Source organism: Amphibalanus amphitrite, unplaced genomic scaffold (genome assembly GCF_019059575.1).
Source record: "Amphibalanus amphitrite isolate SeventyFive unplaced genomic scaffold, NRLGWU_Aamphi_draft 000329F_arrow, whole genome shotgun sequence".
In the NCBI taxonomy this organism is placed as follows: Eukaryota; Metazoa; Arthropoda; class Thecostraca; order Balanomorpha; family Balanidae; genus Amphibalanus; species Amphibalanus amphitrite.
The window spans coordinates 597,554-621,616 of record NW_024881824.1 but is presented as its reverse complement, the minus strand read 5'-3'; the positions used below and the strand labels follow the sequence as shown (position 1 = coordinate 621,616).

General features: G+C 50.5%; 1 protein-coding gene across 1 annotated transcript in view; it reads left to right on the top strand.

Annotated features, from left to right (window-relative positions):
- The first annotated feature begins 383 nt into the window (after window positions 1-383).
- Window positions 384-24,063, top strand: part of LOC122388634 (TSC22 domain family protein 3-like) — a 105,137-nt gene continuing 81,457 nt past the window's right edge. The window contains exons 1-2 of the mRNA XM_043379854.1: window positions 384-450; window positions 2,562-5,269. Coding sequence (XP_043235789.1) covers window positions 400-450; window positions 2,562-5,269 — 2,759 coding nt within the window. The 5' untranslated portion in view covers window positions 384-399. The remainder of the gene's footprint in view (window positions 451-2,561; window positions 5,270-24,063) is intronic.

Genomic DNA, 24,063 nt, shown 5'->3' with positions numbered 1-24,063 from the left:
TAGAGATGCAATGTCTTCTTACCACAGACCGTTCAGACGTCTTTCTGTTGTCTATTTTTGCAGAAGCAAGGATTTTCAATAGTACATTTTTAAGTCTGTGAAGTCGAATATTCTAAAAAAAACTCTGACCGTAGTCTCAAGACCGTCCTAAAGTGAAATACCTATGTGGCTTGGAAGCTTGAAATTCACATTGTACGGAATGCGCATTCTCATTACTGTCTCTGGAAACATTTCATCATAAATATTTTAAATATCTTTATTAGAATATGATACCAGTTCTGTTTTGCTTTGTCCTCTCTCCGTGATAACCTCATTGTGACGCCTCCGTGCGGTGTGGTAGTACCGCGGTAACAAAAGCTGCACCTCTACCCGCGATCAGCTGATCTCCCCAGTGCGCGAATGAATGATCCCGCGGCGCCATTCGCTGGCTGGTCGTCGTCTGCTTCGCCCGTGAGTATCGCTATTCCCGTTGTTGGCTTGATTTTGCAGCTGTGTATCGGGTTTATTGCAGATAGAGTCATCATTGGTGCATTTATGTTGCTTACAGCCTTTGTGTTTCATCATTCCTGCTGTTTCAAACGCTTTTCGTCGGCCCCAGCTCAAGGTCATCTCAATGCTGTGTTTGTTTTGGTTTGGTTAGATGGAAGGGAGGGGCCTGTTTTGGTATGCTATCGCTATGACCATTCGTCGATATATGTCATTCCCAAATCCCAAATATGACAGAGCCCTGCCCTGGCGGATCCAGATAGGCGGTTTTGGAGGCTGCGTGGCGGGGGGCGGGAGCGGGGCATACTGCATAGGTACCCAAAAGTCTGCAAATTGAAAAAAGAAACTGCTCGGATTTCGATTCTTTATACACTGCCGTGCAGCTTAAAACAAACTTTTCCTCTCAGAAGTTGCTAAATTTTCGTTTTATTCTCGAAAAACCGTACATTTTTATCGATGGGGGGGGGGGGGGTGGATTTGCCGTCAATGCCTCCCCCTTGGTTCGCTAGTGTGACGGGTTGTTTTTGCATGCCATTGAGCTTCTGTTTGTCTGACTTCTGAGCGCGTGCTGCGGACGTATTAGAGATGCATAGATATTCGCATGCCGATGCGTAAATGTGCGGCATTGTTCTTGCAATGCTGCGGCATTGTTCTTGCAATGCACAACGCTGTGAGCCGCACTACATGGTGTTGTGCTATGGTTGTCGGTTGATGGTCATGGTTCCTATATGGCGCGTGTCATGTTAACCCGCGACCTGGTGGGGGGGCTATTTTTTGCCCCCCCCCCTCCAGACTTTTCGATATATCTCCAGAACCGCTGCGCCGATCGTCACCAAACTTTCAGTACCCTCCCGGACATCAATTTTACACATTGTGACCAAAAATTTTCCAAAGGCTATGATAGGTTGGCCGGAAATGACGTCAGAGTGACGTCATGTTTTGCCGTTTTCGACCCAAAAAAAGGTTTCACGGGAAGAGCTGTCAGGCCTATAGCTTTGCAAATACAGGAAAATGATAAAGACATAAAAGCTGTAGAATTGACAGGGCTACAAAACTGCTATCTCGGATTTTTGAAATTTTTGGGTTTTGACCCCCAAAAAGTAAAAAATAATTTTTTGGATATAATTATCGAAAAATCCAAAAAGTTTTTTGAATTTCGGAAAAACCGGAATATATGTGATAGTCCTTACCGCCTTCCATCCACATACCAAATTTGAGATTGATACCTCTTTTTTTGGCGAAGTTATAGCGAAAAAACTGCTCAAAATTGATGACGTCAAATTTTCAAACTCAATTTTTAGCAATTCTAGACCCCGTAGCGCAAAACAAAGACCACCATTAGACTCCCCGTGACGAGCTGCATCGAATCGATACCCTTTATATGCAAAACTATCAACTTTAAAATTTGACCTTTTTTGGCTTGACCTTGACCTGACCTTGACCTGAACTTCACCAGAAAGTGACCTAAGCCGTACCTGATAGTCTTATAACCAACACCATTGAGTTGGAAATGAAAAATTGGCCATAAAACATGTATCACACAACCTTAGTAAAGTTGGGCTCATGTGACCTGACCTGTGACCCTTGGTGACCTGACCTGTGACCTGACCTGGTATTGTCAGTGACCTCTAATAGCAACATATCTACTAGGCAACTGACGCCCTATCGCTGATTCTTGACAGAATGCGTTTTCCTCGGTGTTATAGCGCATTCCCTAGAAGACCCGTGAACGGTGAAACATTTCAACTTTGACCTGACCTGTGACGTCATCGGTGACCCCGAGGTCAATGAAATTTGGTTTTTCTCGACAAATTTGACAGGCCTTTCGAACGCCGTTTGAATTTTGTGGATCCGTCCAGTAGTTTCGGAGATACGAGGGGGGGGGGCAAAAAATAGCCCCCCCCCCCCCACCAGGTCGCGTTATAAACAGACCCCACCAGGGCGCGGGTTAATGTTTCCAGGTCAGTAGGTTAGGTGATAGGTTTATCTGGTCAGTAAGACTTGCAATGTCGTCTCGATTTGTGATGGATGTCCATATATCTTTTGACGTTATCTTTCATCATCTCCCCACGCAGGCACTTTGTTTCGAAGAACTCTGCACCAGTATGTCTGGTGCTGTGAAGCACCACAAGGCTCCAGGCAGCTCCGCCGAGGTGGCGCCTCCCGACCGTGGTGCGGTGGTTCACTCCGGTCACCCTGCACCAGTCCGTGTCGGCCACGCTGCCCCGGACCGTCCAGCTGCCCCGGACCGTCCGGCTGCCCCGGACCGTCCGGTAGCCCCGTCCGGCGGACCGGCTCTCCACCCGACCGGCTCCGCTTCTAGTCTGCAGCAGCGGCCCGCCCGCCCGGCCGCTCCGAACAGCCACCATTCGATGACCTCAGGTCACTCGGCGACCTCGGGTCACTCTGTAGGCTCGGGTCACTCGACGGCGTCCGGTCGCCAGCCCCGCCCGGTGTCACTGGTCGTCTCAGGTCATTCGTCGACTGCAGCGAGTTCTCGCGCCATGGAACACCACCCTACGATCTTCAACAATCTCGATAGACATGGCAACCATATCAGTATCGGGAGTCATAGCAACCACGGGAGTACTGGTAACCACGGTAGCCACGGGAGCCACGGGAGCCCCCTGTCGCCTCAGGAGCCGCGCCAGCCGTCCTGGCGGGCCAGCCGTCACGCTGCCAGTTCTCCGGAGATGCGTCGGATGGTTGTCAACCATCGCGACACCCACCGCACTGCCAGCGGGAACCATGTCTTGCACTCTGCCTCAGCCGGCCAGCGTCCTCAGCACGTGACCTTCTCTGACCACGTGACCGGTCAGCGGGGCTCGTCTGACCATCACGTGACCGAGCACCGTTCCACGGAGGAGCACCGTGCGGTGCGGAGGAGTGTGTCTTGCAGTCACACAACGTCTCAATCTAGTTACACGGGGTATGGGGCGGTGCATCAGAGAGGCTCTGCCGCTAACGCTCAGCACTCGACGCACGCTGTCTCCTGTCACCGCGGGCAGACTGGAGGTTCAGCGGCGTCCCACTCGTCCCCTACAGTGGAGCGTCAGAAGAGTGCCCCTAACATCGCCGGTCGCTCGCAGAGCTGCGGTCGTCGCGCGGTGGCCGAGCCGTCTCCGACTGGGACGCGCAAGTCTCCGGCGGCGGCGGTGGCGTCCGCGGTGGCGGCAATGGCAGGAGTAGTGGTTGGTGGTCACGAAAAGACCGCCTCTGGTGCTGCGCAGAAATCGGAGCACACTGTCTCAGGGACGAACCCGGGAACTAGCGCTGGATCTGGTCACAAGCCTGCCACTGCCAGTGTATCGAGCAGCTCAACGGCATCAAAACATACCTCGGAGTCCCACTCTTCTGGCGCCCACAAGCGGCCCAGCTCGATCCGAATCTGTCACCAGTCTGTGCGTCAGACCGCTGCCTCCGCAGGTCAGCCTCGCTCACCTCTGTCACCGGGAGCTACCAGGGGACACCGGTCTCCACAGCAGCCGCCGTCGCCCCTGAGGCGGAATAAACCGGCTAGTCTGACCACGGAACGCGTGGAAGGTCGCCAGGGTAATCGTGAGGGTCAGCTGTCGCAGAGTAAGCCGACGAGCAGAGACAGCGGCATCGTGGTTATTGGGGCCGGCGAGGTGTGCAACAGTCAGACGGAATCGTGTGGAGGTGTGGATTCTGGTACCGCCGGCGTTACCACAGCCACGCCCTTCACTGCCGTCACTGCTATCAAGGGAACCAATACGGCCACCGCAACCAGCACTTCAACTGCTGCGGCAGGTTCGAACCAGAGTGCGTGCGAAACCGTAGCTGCATTTAGTAATGAAACGAAAACTAACACTACATCCGCAAAAGAAGCCATCATTTCACCAACCCCCGAAGTCACCGCCAAACAAATGTCCGAAGCCAGCATTGCAATCGCAATGGCCGAAACTGCGGTCGCGAGCGCGCCTGAAGCGGATATCGAAGAATCGGACGGCGACGCCCGCAACAGTATGGGATTTCAGATCACGTCGATCACTGCCAGTCGCGCCGACGCAGCGGCCGCCGACGCCGACGCGGACGCGGACGAGTGGGCCGACGGCGGCGACGAGTCTGTTGACGAGGACGCGTCGGTGGTGACAGAGGCCGCGTCCACGTCGTCGGGGGGAGGCGGCGGCGCGACGCTCGCGCTGCTGACCACGCCGGCCGAGTCGGCCACCGGCGTGCTGCCGGCGATCCCCACTGCCGACGGATTTGGCATCACTCTGGTTCCCGGCGCGGTGCCGGTGGTGTCAGGGGGCGAGGCCAGTGCTCTTGTGCAGCTGCCGTCGGCGAGCGAGATGGACCTCATCACGGGGTCGCCCCCGAGCTCCGCCGCTGCCGCTGCCGCTGCTGCTGCTGGTAACCCAGGCAGCCCGGGTAGTGCCAGCGACTGGCAGAGCCGCTTCAAAGTGGTGCGCATCGAGACAAACGTTCCGTTTAAATGCGGCCGATGGCAGTGTATGGACTACCACGACCAACCAAAGGCGGACGGTGAAAAAGACAGTGTTCCCGAACTGATACCGGCAGAGGAGGCGCTCAGAGCGACCGAGTGGCACGCCGCCTCCCCGCCGGCTGACCCGCCGGCTGACCCGCCGGTGGAGCTGCGGCGCCGCGCCAGTGACCCACCACCGCCCCCGCCTCCGGCCGACCTCCCGCTGGAAGCACCGGTAACCGCCCAGCAGGGGAGGACCATGCCGGACCTTCTGCCCAGCTGCAGTCTGCTGAACCTGGTGCGAGGAGCGACCGGCGACTACGCTCCCGACGAAAGGTGAGTCCCGTTCCGGTGACCACTGGGCGGGAAATTGGGCCAGGTGGGACAGCACGACGCGGTGGGTGCCCGGCAATAAGACAGGCTACCCGATGCTGTCTGGTGATTTGACTCGTATTGTGGCATGGCAGCTTTTTTAACTGGCTCGAACCTGTATCAGTAGCGTCCGGGTAAATCGATACATTCCTTACGTTGCATGGGGTTTACGTTTATCGTTACGTTCATTGAAGTCTCTGTGAATTCCGGAAATATGTGGATCGACACTGACCTCCAGTTGTGTACCACAATACGAGTATGCATTAGACCAATCAACAACGTATGCCATTTCCAAGGACAATAATTATTTATTGAGAACAGCCACGTCACTGCTTCGATAGTATTTAAAATGAATTTGTTACACTAGTTTTTTGTGTATGATTTCTTTTATTACCCCCGGATGGCGGTGATTTGATTACCTTCGAGCCATTACGAACGAACTTGAGCTGCTATTTCCATGAGAATCTACTCAAAACTCCCTGAGCCGGAATGCGATCATTGGCCCGCACATGTCCGATCCCATAGGAAGTCGAGCTCTGTCCCGAACACACCAGACCTGCCCTGAGAATCCGTCCCACGGTGGCTCGCGCGGCGCGCACACGGTCGATCGCAGAGGCTCTGTACCTCGCGCCGTCACGGCCTGTGACGTGACGTGACGTGACGTGACTCGGCTGTCACGGCCGTCACAAGGGTCACGGTCACGTCGGACGGGTTGACGGCTCGTAACAGTTGGCTGAAAGGTCACCTGAACAGAGACCGTGAGCTGTGAGTCGTCTGATTATGGGAGTGAATCGAAATGGAATGGAGGTTGGTGCGTGATCGATTTCGTCGGGAACGGGTATAATTTGGAGCGGCATTCGAATATCAATTTTCAGCACGACTGCCGTTCCTACCAAACAGCGCTGATCCAGTTTGTGTGTTGTTGAAATTAATGTAATTTAATGATGATTTACCATTGCGTAGTTAGCGCGTAGGTTGCCATCGAACTGGCACCCCAAACTGTCGTAGCGAGAGTGTTGTGCATGTTTTCTGCTGTGGCTTCCCGAGAGTCTCAGCATAGCAAAAAGCAGTAGCCGCTGCCATTGGCAGTGGCTAGTCTAGCACATACTTGCTCTGCAACAGCGCGATTCATTGGAATTCCTGCACGGGCGTCCGTGGCATTCGTCACTGGACCATACGACCTCAGCCCGGTTACCAGATACGGGGGCCAATGGCTGCCCCGGCACCATGCCTGAACGGGCCCGGGGCCGGGTAGGACAGGAAGGACAAACCTCTGAACGGGCCGGAACGGTGCGGAGGAGATTGTCGTTCGCACCCGGGCGGAATGAGGCACTGGTCGTTCCGTATTTGAATTACCGTATTTGAATTACACTCGCTGTTGGTGGCTGGTCCTGGCTGGGTCGTCCACCTTTTTTATGTCCGGCGATGCCGCCATCGCATCACGCCATGCTGGGGACGACTGCTGCCGTTTTTCGTATCCAGGAAATGTTTGCTGTGGATGTTTGGATAGCGTGTCCTATTCGTACGACTTCGTTCGGTGGATGGTGAGTGGGTCACAGACATGACTAGGCACTAGGCAGTCACTAGCGGAGGCATTGAATTGAAAATTAGGAAGTTGTCGTTATGTGACTGGCATTGTTAAACGAAGCTGAACGCTGAATTTGTGTATGACTTTGCTTGCATCTGCTAGACTGAAGAAAAAGCAGCATGCTTTACCAACTGGGTTATCATCTGTTATCCTGTACTACGGAGTGTGGATGGTTTCGCAAAGGAACTGTTGGATACTTGGGTTGAGACAAATGTCTGCTCTGCCGTCCAGTTTTGGTGTTATACGAGTACGTATAGACAACACAACCGGACACTGTCAATGGAACGCTTCTGTCACCTTTTCCAGCCCCACCCATGGCTTCTGCCTGGTGTCTGTCGTCGGGTGGCAACTTCAAATAAACCACTCCGTCATAGGCGCCCTCCGATTTCAAGGACTTTGTCGACTTCTTGCTCCGTTCCCATCGATAGTTTATCAGTAAGTGGTGCTCGAAGAGCCCTACCATATACGATGATTGCCCCAATAGTCAATTGGATGCGCATCTGACAGATGGTCCTTGAGTCAAGCCCGACAAAAGCGAAGAAGCGTATAGAAAAAAAAATCATACAGCTTATCTAATGTGTAAGGTGGTCCACCTTACACTTCCACTTACACTTCAACCTTAGGTGGAAGTCCTCGACTTCGAGTATGATTTGAGACGAGATCAAAGTAATATGACATTTAGGGAGAATACGGACGCTGCGCTTGACCGCAGCATATTTTTAGGAAGGTAGAAACGCAACTTATACTGACAGTAACTGCATGTTCTGAATTCCTCTCTCTCTCTCTCTCTCTCTCTCTCTCTCTCTCTCTCTCTCTCTCTCTCTCTCTCTCTCTCTCTCTCTCTCTCTCTCTCTCTCTCTCTCTCTCTCTCTCTCTCTCTCTCTCTCTCTCTCTCTCTCTCTCTCTCTCTCTCTCTCTCTCTCTCTTCTCTCTCTCTTTCTCTCTCTTTCTCTCTATCTATATCTCTATCTCTATCTCTATCTCTATCTCTATCTCTATCTCTATCTCTCCCTCTCTCTCCCTCTCCCTCTCCCTCCCTCCCCCTCTCCCTCTCCCTCTCCCTCTACCTCTCCTCTCTCTCTCTCTCTCATACTCACTCTCCCTCTCTCCCTCTCTCTCTCTCCCTCTCCCTTTCCCTTTCCATTTCCCTCTCCCTCTCCCTCTCCCTCTCTCTCCCTCTCCCTCTCCCTCTCCCTCTCCCTCTCCCTCTCCCTCTCCCTCTCCCTCTCCCTCTCCCTCTCCCTCTCCCTCTCCCTCCCGCGATCGATTGTGCTGTCGAACACGGATTCTGGCCGGCGACTCGGCGAAGGTCGTTCGATGCTCTGTCGGTAATTACAGCAGCATGTGGCTAGGATTGGACACCGGACTCGGTTATTGGGTTCTGCTGCCCGGCCAAATGTCCGTCCGAGAGCATTTGTCCCGGGCTGGGAGACGCAGCTGGTTGGCCAAATGGCCATGGTGGGATTTGGTGGAACTGGGCCGCTGTGGGCCGGAGTTAAGCTTCTTTAAAGGTCGATCAAAGTCCATCTGATCCAGTGATAGTGGCTGGTGGGATTGTAATCGATGGGATTTTGTGCCCATAACCAAATTGGACAACTGCATAGGAGCTAGAAAATGTGAATGCAGGCCAGACCATGCCTATTGCCTTGCCTACCTTCTTACATAGTTTTCCTACGTCTTAATGTTTCCGGACTGTGATTACCTCCATATGCCTACCTACATTTGCTGTAAGGTTATTCGCAGCAAGAATCAACTAGCTGGGCTTTTTGACACCTGCAATGGGATAGTTGCGCCTAAATTCAGGATAATTACAATTTATGTGGAAAAATTCGCCTGCATGTTCAGGCTTCGTGGTCATTAGAAGCGATTTTCATCAGACACTGTTTCCCCATTTAGCCCGAGTTTGTTGTTTGTCGTGTCCAATCGTGAGCGTGACGTCGTGCATTGCCTCGGCCCACCCTCGACAATGACTACACGCTACCCGCTACAGCCTGCAATGGCTATCTATCAGCCTACATATACAATGGCTGCGAGTGCCGGCGGTGCCGCGGTGTGAATCGGCGCCCAGTTTTGCCCGCCGAATCCCTAGCAGCTGGACTGGCCGGTCGGTCCTGCATCGCTGCACTGTTGCGCAGTTGTCACCGGCGCTGCAGCCGTGCATAGATCCGGTTTGCAGTGCTGCGTTTCTGCGTCTGCCGGCGGGGGTGGAGGGGGGGGGGGACATGTCGCTCAGCATTGCATGTGGGCCAGGTACCGACGGGAGGTAATCAGTCGTCTGGTTGGGAACTGCAGCGTCCTTGTTTGCCTAGGCAACGCGGCAGCTGCGGGGCCGCCGGGCTATCCCACATGCAGACTTTCGTTTATAGATACGGGTCAATGAACTGTACAAACTATCAGAGCGGTGCATTTTATCTGTGCGGGAGGTCATTCTCATCGTCCTCGCGTGGGAGAGTAGGTACACGTGCCACGTGGGATACGATGATACTCGACCAGCAGACGGTGATACTCTGTATGATAATGGTTTCTAGTACTTAAACGATGGTACTGGCATTCAGCAAAGACCAAAGCCATTATTCATGATATCCTCTGGGCAGGATAAATTCCGCTATACGCCCCGGGGGGCAGGCGTTATGTAACGTTTGGTATGGTAAGTTCATACGGCGAAGCCTGTGGCTGGTGTATTGATATTGAGCAATGTGGCCGGCCGAACGCCTACGGTGCAGCAAGATGGCTCAACGGCAGATGAATGTAGCTGATTATTATTGCGGGGATTTGGTAAATCCTGTCAGACAATAACAAACTGTTGGGCTTTGAAGAGCCAGCTCTCCCTTACAGTTAAAATGGCTGTGACCACGCGAAACACTGGTGCCATGCCTGGACCCTTCATGAAAAACTAGATGTGTAAAAACTGAACGCGATGTCATCAGTCTGTGCACGAGAGATGCCGTCGCATGCTTTTCTAATCTGTCGATATTTTTTCCTTGCTGACTGACCACTGGGCAACCGGCCAGTCAGGCATGTAAGGAGGTCCTACTCCCGTTATTATTAAATAGGTCTGTGATTGGCTCGTCATCCTGCTATTTTTGGCCATCTGCGGCTGTGGCTGTATTTCGGTTCGGCTCTACCAATAGCAGTCTGTTGAATAATTCCACAGAAGGCGAGCCCGACTGAATCACCGCAGTCACATGGCATCTCATTACGTCCTGGAATATTCACCTCCACCAAGTCCTGCACACCGGCAGGCGGGCCCTAAAAAGTCCGCCGAGGGCTGAGCTATGGACGTCTCCTGCAGAGCCGTGCACAGAGCTGCGGAGCCGTGCACACGTGCCGGTGTGCCTGCTCCCCCGGCCCCGTGTGCCAAACCGCAGCTCTGTGCGCCTTGGTGTTCATGTTGAATAAAGTGTGGATTGACGTCACGCCACTGCACATTTGGGCCGTGATCATTGCGATAGCCTCTAGCTGGGACCGTCGCGGGGCTGCACGAGCTGATAGGAGCCACGCTGTGTGGTTGAGCGCTCGTCGAATGTAGAGCCTGCTCTTACCAAACTGGGTCGTTCCACATCATTCCTGTTTCATCATTGATAATACACGGCTTGCCCCAGACATTTTTCAGCTACCGGGCTGGTAGGTGTGGAACTGTGGATGAGTGGCAACAAGTTGGTACGAAATGTCAGATGTCTAAGCATTAGAAAGAAAACGACATGTAAAGAAAAATAAATAAGTGATAAACAACTTCAATTCGAAAATGACTATGTCGTGAAAATGCCGTGTACCGATTCGAAAAAAAACATCTCCACATTCAATGAAACACTACGATCTCGGGGCAACTGCCATGTTTTCATGTCACTTGACGTGGCACTTGTTCAGTTGGCATGTTTGTGATGGACGGTCACATGGTTGGTATGTGGCTGCCAAGCACAAATACAACACGACGCCCGACGTCCGTGTTACGCCCCTGTCTGCGATCCCCGCAACCACAGCCGCTGCAGCTGACCTTTCTGACCCCGTCGGTGCAGAATCTGTGTCAATCGAACCGTATCTGGGCATTGACCAGCGTTTTTTACTCGGCATCGCTGGACCAGCGCTCCGTCGTGTCTGTATGGCCCGGGCCTGTCCTTGGCAGCGGTGGGACACGTCCACGGGACCCAGGAAGGACACCCTGACTCGACAGAAGGACGACGGCCGCTGGAAGTGTGTCTGTGTCACTGGAAGTGTCTGTGTCACTGGAAGTGTCTGTATCACTGGAATGACACATTATGACAGACTGGACGGCCTCTGGTAATGTGTCGGTCACTGGAAGGACGCCCCCTCTGAGGCGGGGCGCGTGCCGTCCGGCTCTGGAGGGTCGGCCGGTCGGCCGGTCGGCTGGCGCTCCGCCCACGGGCCGGTGTCACGCTGTTGGCGGCCCGCGGCGAGTGGTGCGGCCCGTCTCCTGGCGAGCCGCAGGGTGTCAAGATTGGACCGTGACGCTGTTTGGGTGCTGTCGAGATGCCAGAGCTGGCTGGAATGGAGTGATTCGGTGATGCAACATTTGATTCGAAGCTGTTAACATCAAAAAACGAACTTATGTAGTTTCAGACTTCAGTGTCTGAGGACTGCGCTTTTCCAGGATGGAAATAGGAAACATTCATGCATGTTCCCATTTCAGAAGGGCTGATGATAAATAATGCGATTTTATTTTATCTATCAGTAATTGCAAGTTGCGATGGAGGGGACTAGGGAAATTATGACCTCCAGTTTAAAATCATTTGATAAACACAGGTACGGAAAAATATGTAGACGTAGCGTTCGTTTTCCATCGGAGTTGATTGCATCGTAGACCCTCGACCCGCCACTCCTCGGCCCAACCTTAAAAAATTGTACTATTCTATTTACGGCATTTGGTAACATTGACAGTGATAGCAGTGCCGACAAACGGTAATCCGAGTCGACAAAATGATTCTTTGGGCTGTCAACGTATGATGGACTGAAATGCGTGAAAACCACCTTGCATTTAATAGCCGTTTTCTGCAGCTTAACTTCAGCCAGTACTGCCATATCCATTCCACAGCGTTTATGAGATTCAGCCCTCGAGTCATAGATGTTGGATGATGCCTTCATCCCATGACACTGATCATTGCATTTCCCACTTTGTCTGGCCGTAGGTGAGGTTTTTATATAGGTAGGTATATTTTTTAGGCCGACTATGTCCAGAACATCAGCGCTAAAGCTGTCTAAATTGTGCGAACGTTGCGTTACCTGCACGGCCACCGGACACCATTTTGCTTCGACTGGTGCGCCGCAATGGCTGAGCTCATCTCGTTGGGACGGGAGTGCCCCCGCGCCGCGGGACAGGCCACTCAGCCTCTCAGTCAGTCCAGTCAAGTCAGTCACGGCCTGGAGAAACGTGTTCCTGTTGTATCTGCCCTCAACCGCGGGTTGTTTGACAGGCGGGCAGGGCAGTGTGATCAAGCAGAATGTGATGTGGATTGACTAGTCCTTAGGATAGATGTGCCGAAAATATTATATTTCACGCTGTTGGCGACATAGCGACTAGTTTCAATGCTGAGATGGGTCCCAGAGCGAGTGAAATTTCCTGGCCCCTCCCTCCATACCGTCACTCAGTTTAGCCGCAGTCACTTCGTGCAGAAGTATGCAAGCTTTTGCTGGTCCAATACTCACTGCAACCTCGATTGAGTGATTGAGCTGCGTTTGTGTATTTGATGTTTGTTTGGAAATCAACCCAGTGGAAGGCTCCCGAGCAGGGGTGTGCCCTGAGGCAGACTGTTGTGACACCTGGTGGCGGGTGAGGAACTAAAGCTTCTGTCCATCGCCACATGATGATCGGACGCCTGATTCATCGGACATGGGTGTGGGTCGTGGGGTGATTCTAATTTCGTCCGTGTGTCCAATCGGTTGCAGACCAGTTTAACGCTTCAGTGCAGTTAAAAAAATTGAAGTTACCGAAATTGAAGGCTTAAATTATGAATGGGTCATAAAACTATGCAATATGCGGGCCTATGAACCTAAATGGACATGGTCGCCTGATGAAGATGACATGGCATATACTCAAAGACGGGAGTGAAGCCCATATTTGGCCACCACATCATCGATGTTGGGGTGCTCATTTTTTCGACTGCATTGATAACAACATCGGTGGTCTGCCCTGCACGGTTAACTTTCAAAGTGGTAGGGTCGTGTCACATTATGCGTGCTGATTGTCCATCATTGAGTGCATAATTTGACCTAATGTAACCTTGTCTACCGTATCAATATTTGCAATGTCATAATGCAATATTCATAGGTGTGGATCTTATTCTTCATGTCCTGAAATTGTCCAGCGACTGCATACAGATACGCCAGAGACGAGTGGCCACGAAACTAGTAGTACTGTACTCGACCGCTAGGGGGACAGCAGTGAGTGCTTGAACCAATAGTTTCTAGCATTGCCGCTAGGTGTCGGGATGAGGGCTTCCAGTGCGGTTAATGACGGCACAAGCTTTGGGTGGGTGGCGCTGGCGCTGTGAGAAGCTTCAGTAGGTGGCGCCTCACTCATCTTTTCTGATCTGTAGACTGTAATCCAACGTGAACTCGAACCGTGTTGCCGGGCGCTGCCGCTGCCTGATGGCTCGTGTTCGGGACATCGGGCTTATCAATGATCATTCATCCTGGCTATCCTCAGGACAAACCCATCTGCATCACCCTTCACGCTTCCCTTTCCGGGCTGCCGGTCACCCTCACCCCTACCAGAAAACCGGTACAAGTGGTGATTGCTTGTCCTCATTGGGTCCTCCCTGCGGGGTGACCATTTGAGCAGCACAGATGGAGTGTGCCATCGAGACATTCCGTCCCAACGGAACGGTCTCTGCCTCTGCGACGCACCGTCGATGGTAGGCTTAGTTCAAGGTCTCCACTCTACCCTATCATCCCATAGCTCTGCAATATTCAACCTAAAACTAGTGCGAAAAGTGCTGTCAGAATATGAATAAATTTACCGAATCCATCCTGTCAGTCTTCTGTCAGTCCCTAATTGCGTTCGGAACCTATTCGCCGCAGCTGTGACTCCAATAACCCGGGGTGTCCTTCATGACCCAGCGGTTGGCTGCTGATGTCAGCACAGCGACCGTCCCAGCCGGGGTCGGACACCGATGACCCGCCCGGGGGCACAATGGCGTTCGGCGAACAGCGACCAACTCCTGTCGACCTGTCGACTGGGCTGGGTGTAGCGGGCACGGAGGGTGGCGGGCGCGCTGTTAGGCTTCTGAGGAATGCCAGAGCTGGGCTTCCGGCTGAGCTGATCGGAAATGGTGAGACTGGAGTGGTTTGGAAATCAGTGCTACGTGAAAATGTGTAGAATGAAACTTTCAAAAGCCATAAGTGCTGCCTTTCATTAGTTTCTTTTTTTGGGGGGGGGGGGGCCTTTGCCTCCTCTCTTTACAATCAATGATTACCTGCAGAACCAAAATGTCCTTCACGCTCACCGAGGGTGAGACCCATCCCTTGCATGTGAGAATTACTATTCTGATCGTGAGGTGTGGCGCCAAGCCTTCTGGGTCACCGTTTTCCTCAAAGCATTTTTATGGTTCTATGGGGCTGAACGACCATTCCTGCATACACAGGGCGACTTTTACACCCGTATCAGAGTCGGCATCCCCTTTCACATTGTTCACGGCCATTTCTTTGGCTGGTCGGACCGAAACTGGTGGCTGCTTTCATGTGCCGTTTAATTCTCATTAGCACAATGCAGCAGTAGGTATTGTATGTGAAACGCCATCATTTAATGCGAAGTGTTTATTTGGTACCATAGGTAATAAGGTGCGGATATCTATATGCAGAGAAGAAAGTTTCTACGTTATTGTCGGTAACTTGTTGTTTGTTGCCGATCATACTTTGCATGTAGTGCCTTTTTAATACCTTTATAACATATGATACCCGTTTTATGCGGATTTCCTTCCATTCAACATAACGTCCAGTGCCGGCCCTCAATAGCGCATCAATCCGGCAGCATCAATAGCCCCGCTCGCTTTTCAAACCTCCGCCGCTCTTTGTTCCATCTGCGGCCTCCCTTCCTCTGCAGTGTGTGTGACTCTGACCCAGAGCGCGCCGATGCCCTCTGGGCCGGGGTCACGGTCGTCGGCTCCGTCTCTGCGCTCGCCGCGAGTTGATCGATCGTGGACGGCTGCTCCTACCTCCCGCCACCCTCCCTAGTCCCTTGCCTCCGCTCTCCTCTCTTCGCTGGTGCCAGCCGACAAGCGAACTCCATTCCCCTCTCCCTCTACGCACACACACCATTGCCGCCAAACTCGCACACTATCGTGCACAGCAGCTATTTCTGCATCGTCGTATTTCCTCGACGGCGCAGTTTCGTCGCAGTGTTATGTTTTTGTTACGCCAAACGGGCCAAAGTTTCGCAACTATTGCGAAAGGCCCGACTGCGGACCGGCCGGCCGACTGGCCGACCGGGCGAATTGGGCTCGCCTTGCAGCTGGTGCCGCAGCTCGCCAACCGAAATCACCCTGTTTACGTTCGCTGGGCTGCACAAAGTGCGCATGCGCGGAAGTGCGGCGGCCCTTTGTTGCAGCGCCACGGGTATTGTGCGCGTAACGGCATTGTTTTGACTGGTAGGTCCATTAGCTTCGTTGAAATTGATGGGCAGGACTGGTGCCGGGAAGGGGTGAAGATTTCAGGGCCGTCCCCGGTGCATAGAGGAAGTGGAGCTGGGAAATGAGCAAATCGTTAGGCCGTTGAGCTCCCATTGCAGTTCCCAGTCCACCTCATCCCTGTTGCATTTGCGAAATTATTGTGCTCATTCTAATACGTTAGGACCAGAGATACATTTATAAATTGTCCTTTTGGGGCACTTGCCTACGTTTTTCTTGTTTATTTGCCGTGTTTTTCATCATCTAGGACGTAACGAGAATAGACTGGTGGCAGTTTATTTTAATTGCTATCATGTTGTTATTTATATTTTTCAGTTAATATGTAACTTCTGTTGCTTTTTCAGTCCATATTTATTTGATTGTTTGGTACTGAATGCATTCGTTTTTTTCATACGTCACTATGCTGTGTCGAAGCTGCTTCTGACTTCGAATCAAGTGGACAATTTGCCTCTGATCACTGAAAACTGATACGCTGGGATTACATGTCATGAAATGCATTGCGGTTGATTTGGCAACCGCAGATCCATGCAATTACCGACGTGATGACCTTGGCGATGCCAGTACCGGCGGACTTGCCTGCGAGTTATGCTGTGCCGCCGAACAACCGTGCGCTGCGGGAAGCCTAACCCTCCAGGCAGACGGCTGAGCCCTAGCTAGCTAGGACAGTGAGACATCTCGTCGGCGGCGATATTTTGAGGGTGAATTTTTGAATACAATGTACAGCTTTGAAAGCGTGATCGAACAGCCGCAAAACACACGTAATCTTATTTCATAAATATGAAGCCATTAGGGATATTAAAGATATCCGATAACCCTTTGATGTCAATCTTATGAGCATGTGGGCTGCTCCGTCTGGCAGCCCGTCGTACATTTGGCAGCAGTGGTGGTAGTGTCTCATGGTAGGTCACTGCCCGGGTGACCCCGTTGGTACTGGACTGGGACACTCGACAACAGGCACTGCGTCATCCCGGGCTTCGGTTCAGCACCCCCTCCCCCTCCCCTCTACCAGCCCGAGGTGAACTGTGACCTCTGGAGAGGGAGGGAGAGAGCGACCCGCCCGAGAGAGCGAAAGAGCTCGACTACCTCCCCCGCCGCGGGCTCCGGCGCGGAGAATGTAGTTCATGGCACTGGTCCACCCTGGGCATGCGAACGGCGCACCGAATTTGGCGTGAGGCCGAGCGAATGACGTCAACGCTTACCAAGCAGAAATACACCCCCGGTGGCCGCGGCGGGCGCTTCCGGTCGGCTTTTTCTGCGTCTCGCCATGTCGGCAGATATGGCCGGTGTCGCCGCCGGCTTCTCATGTCGAAAGCCACTCTGCGGTCTGATGAGGGGCAATCACGGGCTGTGCCGGCGCGGCGGCCCGCCGGCAGCGGTGCAGGGGCCCTCACGGGTGGCCGGCGAGCCCGCAGACTGCCTGGCGCCGCGTGACGTCACCACAGGGCCGGGTCCCTGGCCTACATGTCGCTCACAGCTGCGGCACATCAGTCCCACGCACAAGGGGGAAAAGCTCAAATTATTGAGCGCTCAAAATATTGAGCGTGTGACGTCAGAGGCTCCCATAGGCGTAATGCTGAGGGCTCAAAAAATTGAGCCGTTTCAGGAACACGTTTTGCAAAAGCAACTCGCAACACCTAGGGAGAAATGGCAACACCCTAGGAGAATCACTAATGATGCAAAACAGATTAGGCTTTCATATTTTTCACTGCTCAAGCTTCAATGATTGGGGGAACACCAATTTATAGGTCGAAATCTTACGGCATACCAGGATGACTTAAAAACAGGCCAATATTTATGTCGAAATAAAAGTTATTTTTTGTCCATTCACGCTTTTTACTAGGGTTCCGTTGGAAAGAGCATTTTTCATACTCGTTAGGCGGCACGGGCGGACATCGATAGCAGCGCCTCTATCGGTCACTAGGGAAAGCTGGGCTGTAGGCGACGAAATACCGGCTGAGTTGTCACAAGTTAAATAGGTTTATAGACATCCGTCTTGTGAAAAAGTTGAACTTTTGCCTCCAATATTTCTACAGACAATTTTAGAAGTGCCTTCACATAGATAACAAAACCGTTTAAATTATTTTATTCACTTCAAGCCTTCCCTATTGTTCTTGATGATGCGGGATTTATTTCTAATTAGTGTTTCTAGCTTAGTAAAAGAACATATTGTGCAAACGATGAAAAAAGCATAAATGAAACATTTTAAATGCAATTTTCTGTAACAAATAATGGTAAATTATCTACACATCAAGGAAAAGGTGCATGCTAACTGATAATTTAAAGTTCTTGGGGCCAGTTGGTTTCTTCTTTTCTTACGTCGCCCCAATGGCCGCGAATACACTTGTGATAACGCCTATCGTACCCAAAATGATTGCGATTCAATTTCACATTACCCATATCTGAGAATATTTTTCATTTGGCGGCGCCGTTTGTTTATTTCGTCGCGACGTCTCCGGTCGCGTGGTTGTCGTCGTCCTTGTGTTGAAGGTAAGTTTTTATCGTTTTAGTTGTACTTAGATGTTAAAAGGTACACTGAAAAGTTTGAATATGCTGTGATTTTAAATTTGGAAACACGTAAACGTCAATCAATTCACGTTTTCTTCGATTTGCGTGCAGATAAGTAACTGTCGACGAAAGTGGCGCCATCCGATATGATGTTTTGAAGGAAGGAGACACAACATATTTACGTGAAAATTTTTGTTTTCTAGTGGTCTAAGTGCTTCAAAGAGGCTGTGAATGTTTTCTTCACACAATTTTTCATTAGTTATGATAAGGTAAAAGGTAGTTTCAGTCTTAACTTTCATATAATTGACATTAAAACATATGATAGTCCACTGCTATCAGTGATTGAGTACCTTGGTATTTGGCATTATTAATTTGAATGTATTCTCTATCCATATGTCCTGATAGTAAGTGACAATACTCTGCCAATATGTTTCCATAGTTTTCACATTCATTTTCCAGTCCTTTACATAACATCACAATTTATAATCAACAAAACTCAACTCCTTCATTACTTCACAACACTGACAGCATGACAGACTGACAGTCAACTATTGTGTGGGTGAATGCTGAAACAGGATAGCCACTTTGCTGACTGGCTCGCTCATATGAAATAAGATAAAAATGATCCTTTATATCATTTCCATCTGGAGGATCGGAGTCAACGGAAAAGGAAGGCCACTTTCAAGCCTCAAGGTCTAGGCCGCCAGACGCCAGTCGGCAGTCACCACCAAATTTATAATAGATTAATTCATTATTATACTTTGAGACCCTTAGGTCACTGGATCAGCATCACATTTTCAGTTTCAATATAGTAAAGGTTTTTAAATTTTATTTGTATGATGTGAAATATTTTCCTGAATCAGAATTTAATTATCCCTAGGTACCTGGTAGAGGTTTTGGATTTAATGCTCATTGTTGGTGTGCAGTCAGGATTTTTTGACAGGTCCAGATAGGGAATCCTGAGCAATTTTATAGTAAAGTGCCAGTGGTCTCCTTATAATCACCACACATTTTATCAAAAGCATTTGCAGAATTCATTCAATGAAGAATTTTATCAATGTTGCACCCATTTCTTAGACGACCTAGGCTGCATCTTTTTTTAGTTCCTGTTGTATGACATATTTTCCGTTTTGTTCCACTGCATAAAGAAAAAAAATCGTTTGAGATCACCAAACAGCTTTTCTTTTTCTGGCAGGTCTGCACAACCAAGCGGTCGCTGGCGAGGACGTCGGCCGTCCCTGTGGGTAAGGTCATCTGCTCAGCCTTTGTGGAGATCAGCAAGACGTCACCAAGATGAAGACTTCGCTGGAGCAGAAGCCGCTGACCCGTGTCCGATCGGGCAGGTCATGCTCGACGGCACGAGCCACAACTCGAACGACTCGGTGACATCAACAACATGGTGGAGCAGGTGAATGAGTTTGGCGACGTGTTGTGCGACTGCAAGAAGGGTTGTCTGCGTGTTCTGGCCGGCGGAGCGGCGACGCTGCGCAGTCTGTGCTGGCGGTGAGCAGCTGGCCGTGGTGACCGCGCGCGCCCACATGCGCCGACAACCTGTGCGGCTTCGACGGCCCGGGACAGCCCGATGCCGCCCACTATGCGACGCCGACCGAGCACTGTCCGCACGGCCACATGGAGGTGTGCCCGCGCCTTTTGCCCGCACGCCGCTACCTCGCAGCTGGTCTGCAACCACGCCGTCGCCGCCTGTAGCCCGATAACAAAACGGCTGTTGATAATGCCGCGTGTTCTTTGTGATGTTGCTACTGTGATCGTTGCTACTGCTGGTCTGAGACTCGATGTTTCCATTCGTCCTTTGCATGTTAAGGATTTGATAATGATAAGCTTAGTCCGAGCTTAGGTCGTTTATATCATTTGTTATATGGCATATTTTGGATCAAAGCAGTACGACACTGCCTCCTGCTTTTGTGATGTATGCTGGCAAGACGCAGGTTCCGGTCGCAGGTCACCCGGACCCGGTTCCAATGTGGTCGGGCTGGCATGCGATAATGTGATGTTGTTTTGCTCGTCTCTGTGTTCCACACTTGATGATGTTTGTGAATTTAACCCACATTGTATAGTATTTTTGTTTGTTTGCGGCCGATGGCCTTGTAAGTTGTAACCGTGGCAATACAGTTTTTCCTGCTATAATTCTCCAATATTCAAGCGTGGGTGGATATCTTTCTGTATTCACGTATTCCCTTCTCCCAGTACAGTCAGAGAATATCAATTACAGTATTCATACGGATTATTCAAGCCTTGTATAATTATTTGAGGTGTGCCGAATCCGAAGGACCGATAAAACTACTAGCGGAAAATGTGACATGATGCCTTGGGTTTGTGAAAAGTTTAGGTACCACGTAGCATTCAACTTCCTGCATTTCTGTTTCAACTCAGTTTAACGTATTTCAACGAACATAACATCAAAAATGGCAGCCAGTACCGGCTTCACCTGTCACGGAGAACGCTCAAAAAATTGAGTGTAGATGCTGGCCGGCACTCAATTTTTTGAGCGCCAGCTGACTGTCGTCTGTCGCGGCGCTCAATTTATTGAGTATCGCGGTCCCGAACGACAAGTGGCGCTCAAAAAGTTGAGCGTCTTTAGGGCATTTTCTTTCCAAAAACACCGATATAAATTATCACGGCGAGTGTTCGAGAAGAAACCTTGTTGCTCTCTCTTGCCATTGATACCTTATTTGGATACGATATTTGCCGTAGTGTGACGCTAAAGGCATTGTAAAATACCATCGTTTCGCCTATTCCTTCATAATGGGGCCCGCTCAATTTTTTGAGCGCTCAATTTTTTGAGCTTTTCCCCCTTGTGCGTGGGACTGACATGGCGATTGTTACCGCCTGTATCAGCCGGCTGTGAACCGTGCATAGAAACGGTGACGAGAGGGGCGCGGGTGACCGATATGCCTGAGTGGGCGATTGGCGCTTGTGAAGATGGGCGGATTGTTCACGGTTCACGTGGGTGCTAGGTGGTCCTTTTTGCCAGTTGAACAAATAGAGAGGCGAGGATGTGGTGTGAGGTCGAACTTTGTCCCGGATCCCGAGGCGCCTAGCTGGACTGTGGCCTTTCTGTCAGAGCAGCTCTGTATCGAACCGGAGAGAGACGTTTGTTTATGTTTGTGCATGAGGCACGTGCGTGACTGCCGCGATCGAAAGTTTATGCTTCTTTTTTGTTTTTGCTGCTGCACCAGAGCTAAGATGGAAAGATACTAACAGGATAGAGACCTGCGCCCGTTCTTGTTGATAGCTAATTTCATTTAGTTTTCTATAATAAGCGCCAATCCATCTATACTGTTTAATTAGTTGGTGTTTTTGCCGTTCCAATTTCGATTTTTTCAACAGATGGCGTTAACATCTTACAAAAAGGTTATTAATGCATAAACCAACTCTCTGCTGATGCGTACGCTGCTTTAGTTGGCATAACTTTCTGCTTACAGGTGACAGCCATCTTCTCAACCGCCATGTGGCAGGAGCTCATTTGGTCGCTGTTGACAGACTATATGCGTGAACCGCAGCTCCAGGCCTGCCAATTAATTTAGCATGTGCAGTGTGCACTGTGCGGTTATGAGTTTATCTAGTCAGCAATCGTATCAGAGCTGTCAAAACCACATTTAGACTGAACCAGATGATTGGTTGCATAGTCCACCTTTGAAAGATCAAGATGGATCATAATAAATGTGATTTCATGTTGTTATTTTATCGCAGTGAGAAAGGGGTGACTTTGGAGTACGTCTTATTCATGGAAGTTTCGACTTTTGTTGCCCCCGTACTGGCCTGTTTCATCACCCTATACTCTGTTCCGTTTCAAGTTTGCAGCCGAAGTGCCCTGCTGAAGGCAGTGCGTGATTTCTGTATATACAGCTCTTGCATTTTAAGACACAAATTCTTGAGCGGAGGAGCGATCTGCCGAAGAAACTCCGACTGCAAGCTTGATATGGAACAGACTATAGTTCCGTGATTATTTTCAAGGGCGCCCTTCGTGCGATGTCGTGCCTTGTTTAGCTTATCGTGCACCTGGCTATTGTGGTCACGGGTTGAGAGGTTTCGTGATAATGATTCACTGTTCTTTATCACATTGTTGAAGCGGGTTATTGCATCAGCTTCTAAATGTGGAACAGTCTGCTCTAGTTAGTTTTATTTTATTAAGCAGTATCTAACATCGCTACCTTACCGCGTAGAAGACAATTTATAGATTAGACGGGTGTTTTATTTGTGGAGCCATATCCCGTATAGTCTTGTGTCTATTGAACTATTTTATGCTTGGTTTAAAGTTTGTCATGCTTCAAGTTCAACTAATTATGAATATCTGGGTATTTCTTCGGATGCGTCGTCACGAGTGACTTTCTTGTTGCTTGTTCTTGTTGCTTGGTGAAAAAGTGCAACAAATCAGAAAGTTATGGCAATGTCATTTCTTATTTCCAGTACAGCAGGCCTATAAAATAGTCCCCGGCGTAGGCGGGTCACCAGTGGGCAGTTAGCGCCTGAGCGCTACTCAGGCGCCACTTGCCCGCATGCGGAGAGGACTTATTTTGTAGATCCACCACTGTACATCTCCCTAACACATAATACGATAATTTTGATTATGATGAAACTGTCTTTTCCAACCACTTTCCCTGAAGTCTTCTCATTGCTTTGGGAATATAGGACATCCTAGGAACTTGAGTCAGAACACCTGCAGCAATGGCAGAAAAAACGACGAGCACACGATCCCTGTCGTGCCTGGCGTCGCCAGTGATGTCGCTCAAAAAAATAAAAATAAAGATAAGCTTAGGCTGACCTCAACAAGTTCAAAGCAACCATTGACTCACCTGGCTATTCCATGTTCCCGTTTATAATGCAGGGGTGGGAAGGCATGGCTATTTGGAACTGACAGCGTGTGCTCTGGCCTCTGGGTCTGTCATCGCTAGTGGAGAAAACAGCGCATCCTTCCTTCCAATAGATATTGGGAAGAGTTGCTGAGCTTCCAAACTTGCTGCTGATTTCCTATCATCGCCGAATTATTTTTCATGTTACTTTCCCTCCATTTCGCACTCAACCCCGTTCGTTACCCTGTGGTACCCACCCCCTCCCCTTGCATCTGGCGTGTGCCAACAACCGCCCCTCTACGCCCGGTTCTGTCGCATCTGACCCGGCGTCGGCGCCCGGTTTTAGCCAGTTTTGGCCGCTCCGTGGCCAAACTGCAGTTAGCGGCCGCAGACCCCGTATCGATCGCTGAAGCTGAACGCTCTCCGGGGCAGCTCGGGGTGCGGACGAGGCGAGCGATGGGTCCCTTGACCCTAGACGTTCTAGCGGACCCTGGTGGCACGATGATACACTGGGGATTGTGTGAGGGTGGAAAAGCCGTAAGCCCTTCAGTCGACCCCGGGAAATGGAAGGGGAGGTGGAAGTGTTTGTGGTTAGCGGTCACCGTTTTGTTTGAAAATTGTGAAACATATCGTGCAATGTCTGCCTTCTTTATGGGATATTACCAGCGTGGTTGATAATTTAGCCTAGTAGCCGTTGACTATAGGTGCTATATTTCACAACGTTTTATGCTCGCATTTTCTGGCATTTGAGAACTAATCCACGCTAAAAAAAAAGTAAAAATGCAAATGCCTTTTGTAATATCTGAAGTGGAACTGAACGCACTATAGTTCGGACCAAAAGATGGACGGATTACTTATTTTTTGTTTGGTGACAAACATTTATTTTCCTTCTACATGACAATTGTCTTTGTTGTTGTTTTTAGACGTTCTTCGTAACCTTTTGCACTCTGCCAGAGTCACGTTTCACTTCCTACCTGTCCTCGCGGAGTTTCTGGGTTGTTATATAAAACCTGCTAGAAGCCTTGGACAAGCCTTGCGATCGTGACTAAGGCCTATGTGAAAATGTCCAATCATGATCAAGGTCTAGAGGAGGTAACTGGGGGGCAGACAGCCATAGCCATGTTCGGAATTAGCCACTCTGTCTGATATTGAATAATAAACACTTTTTCCTCTGGGCAGTCTGTAGTGCTCAGATAACATCACCGTTTCACCTGT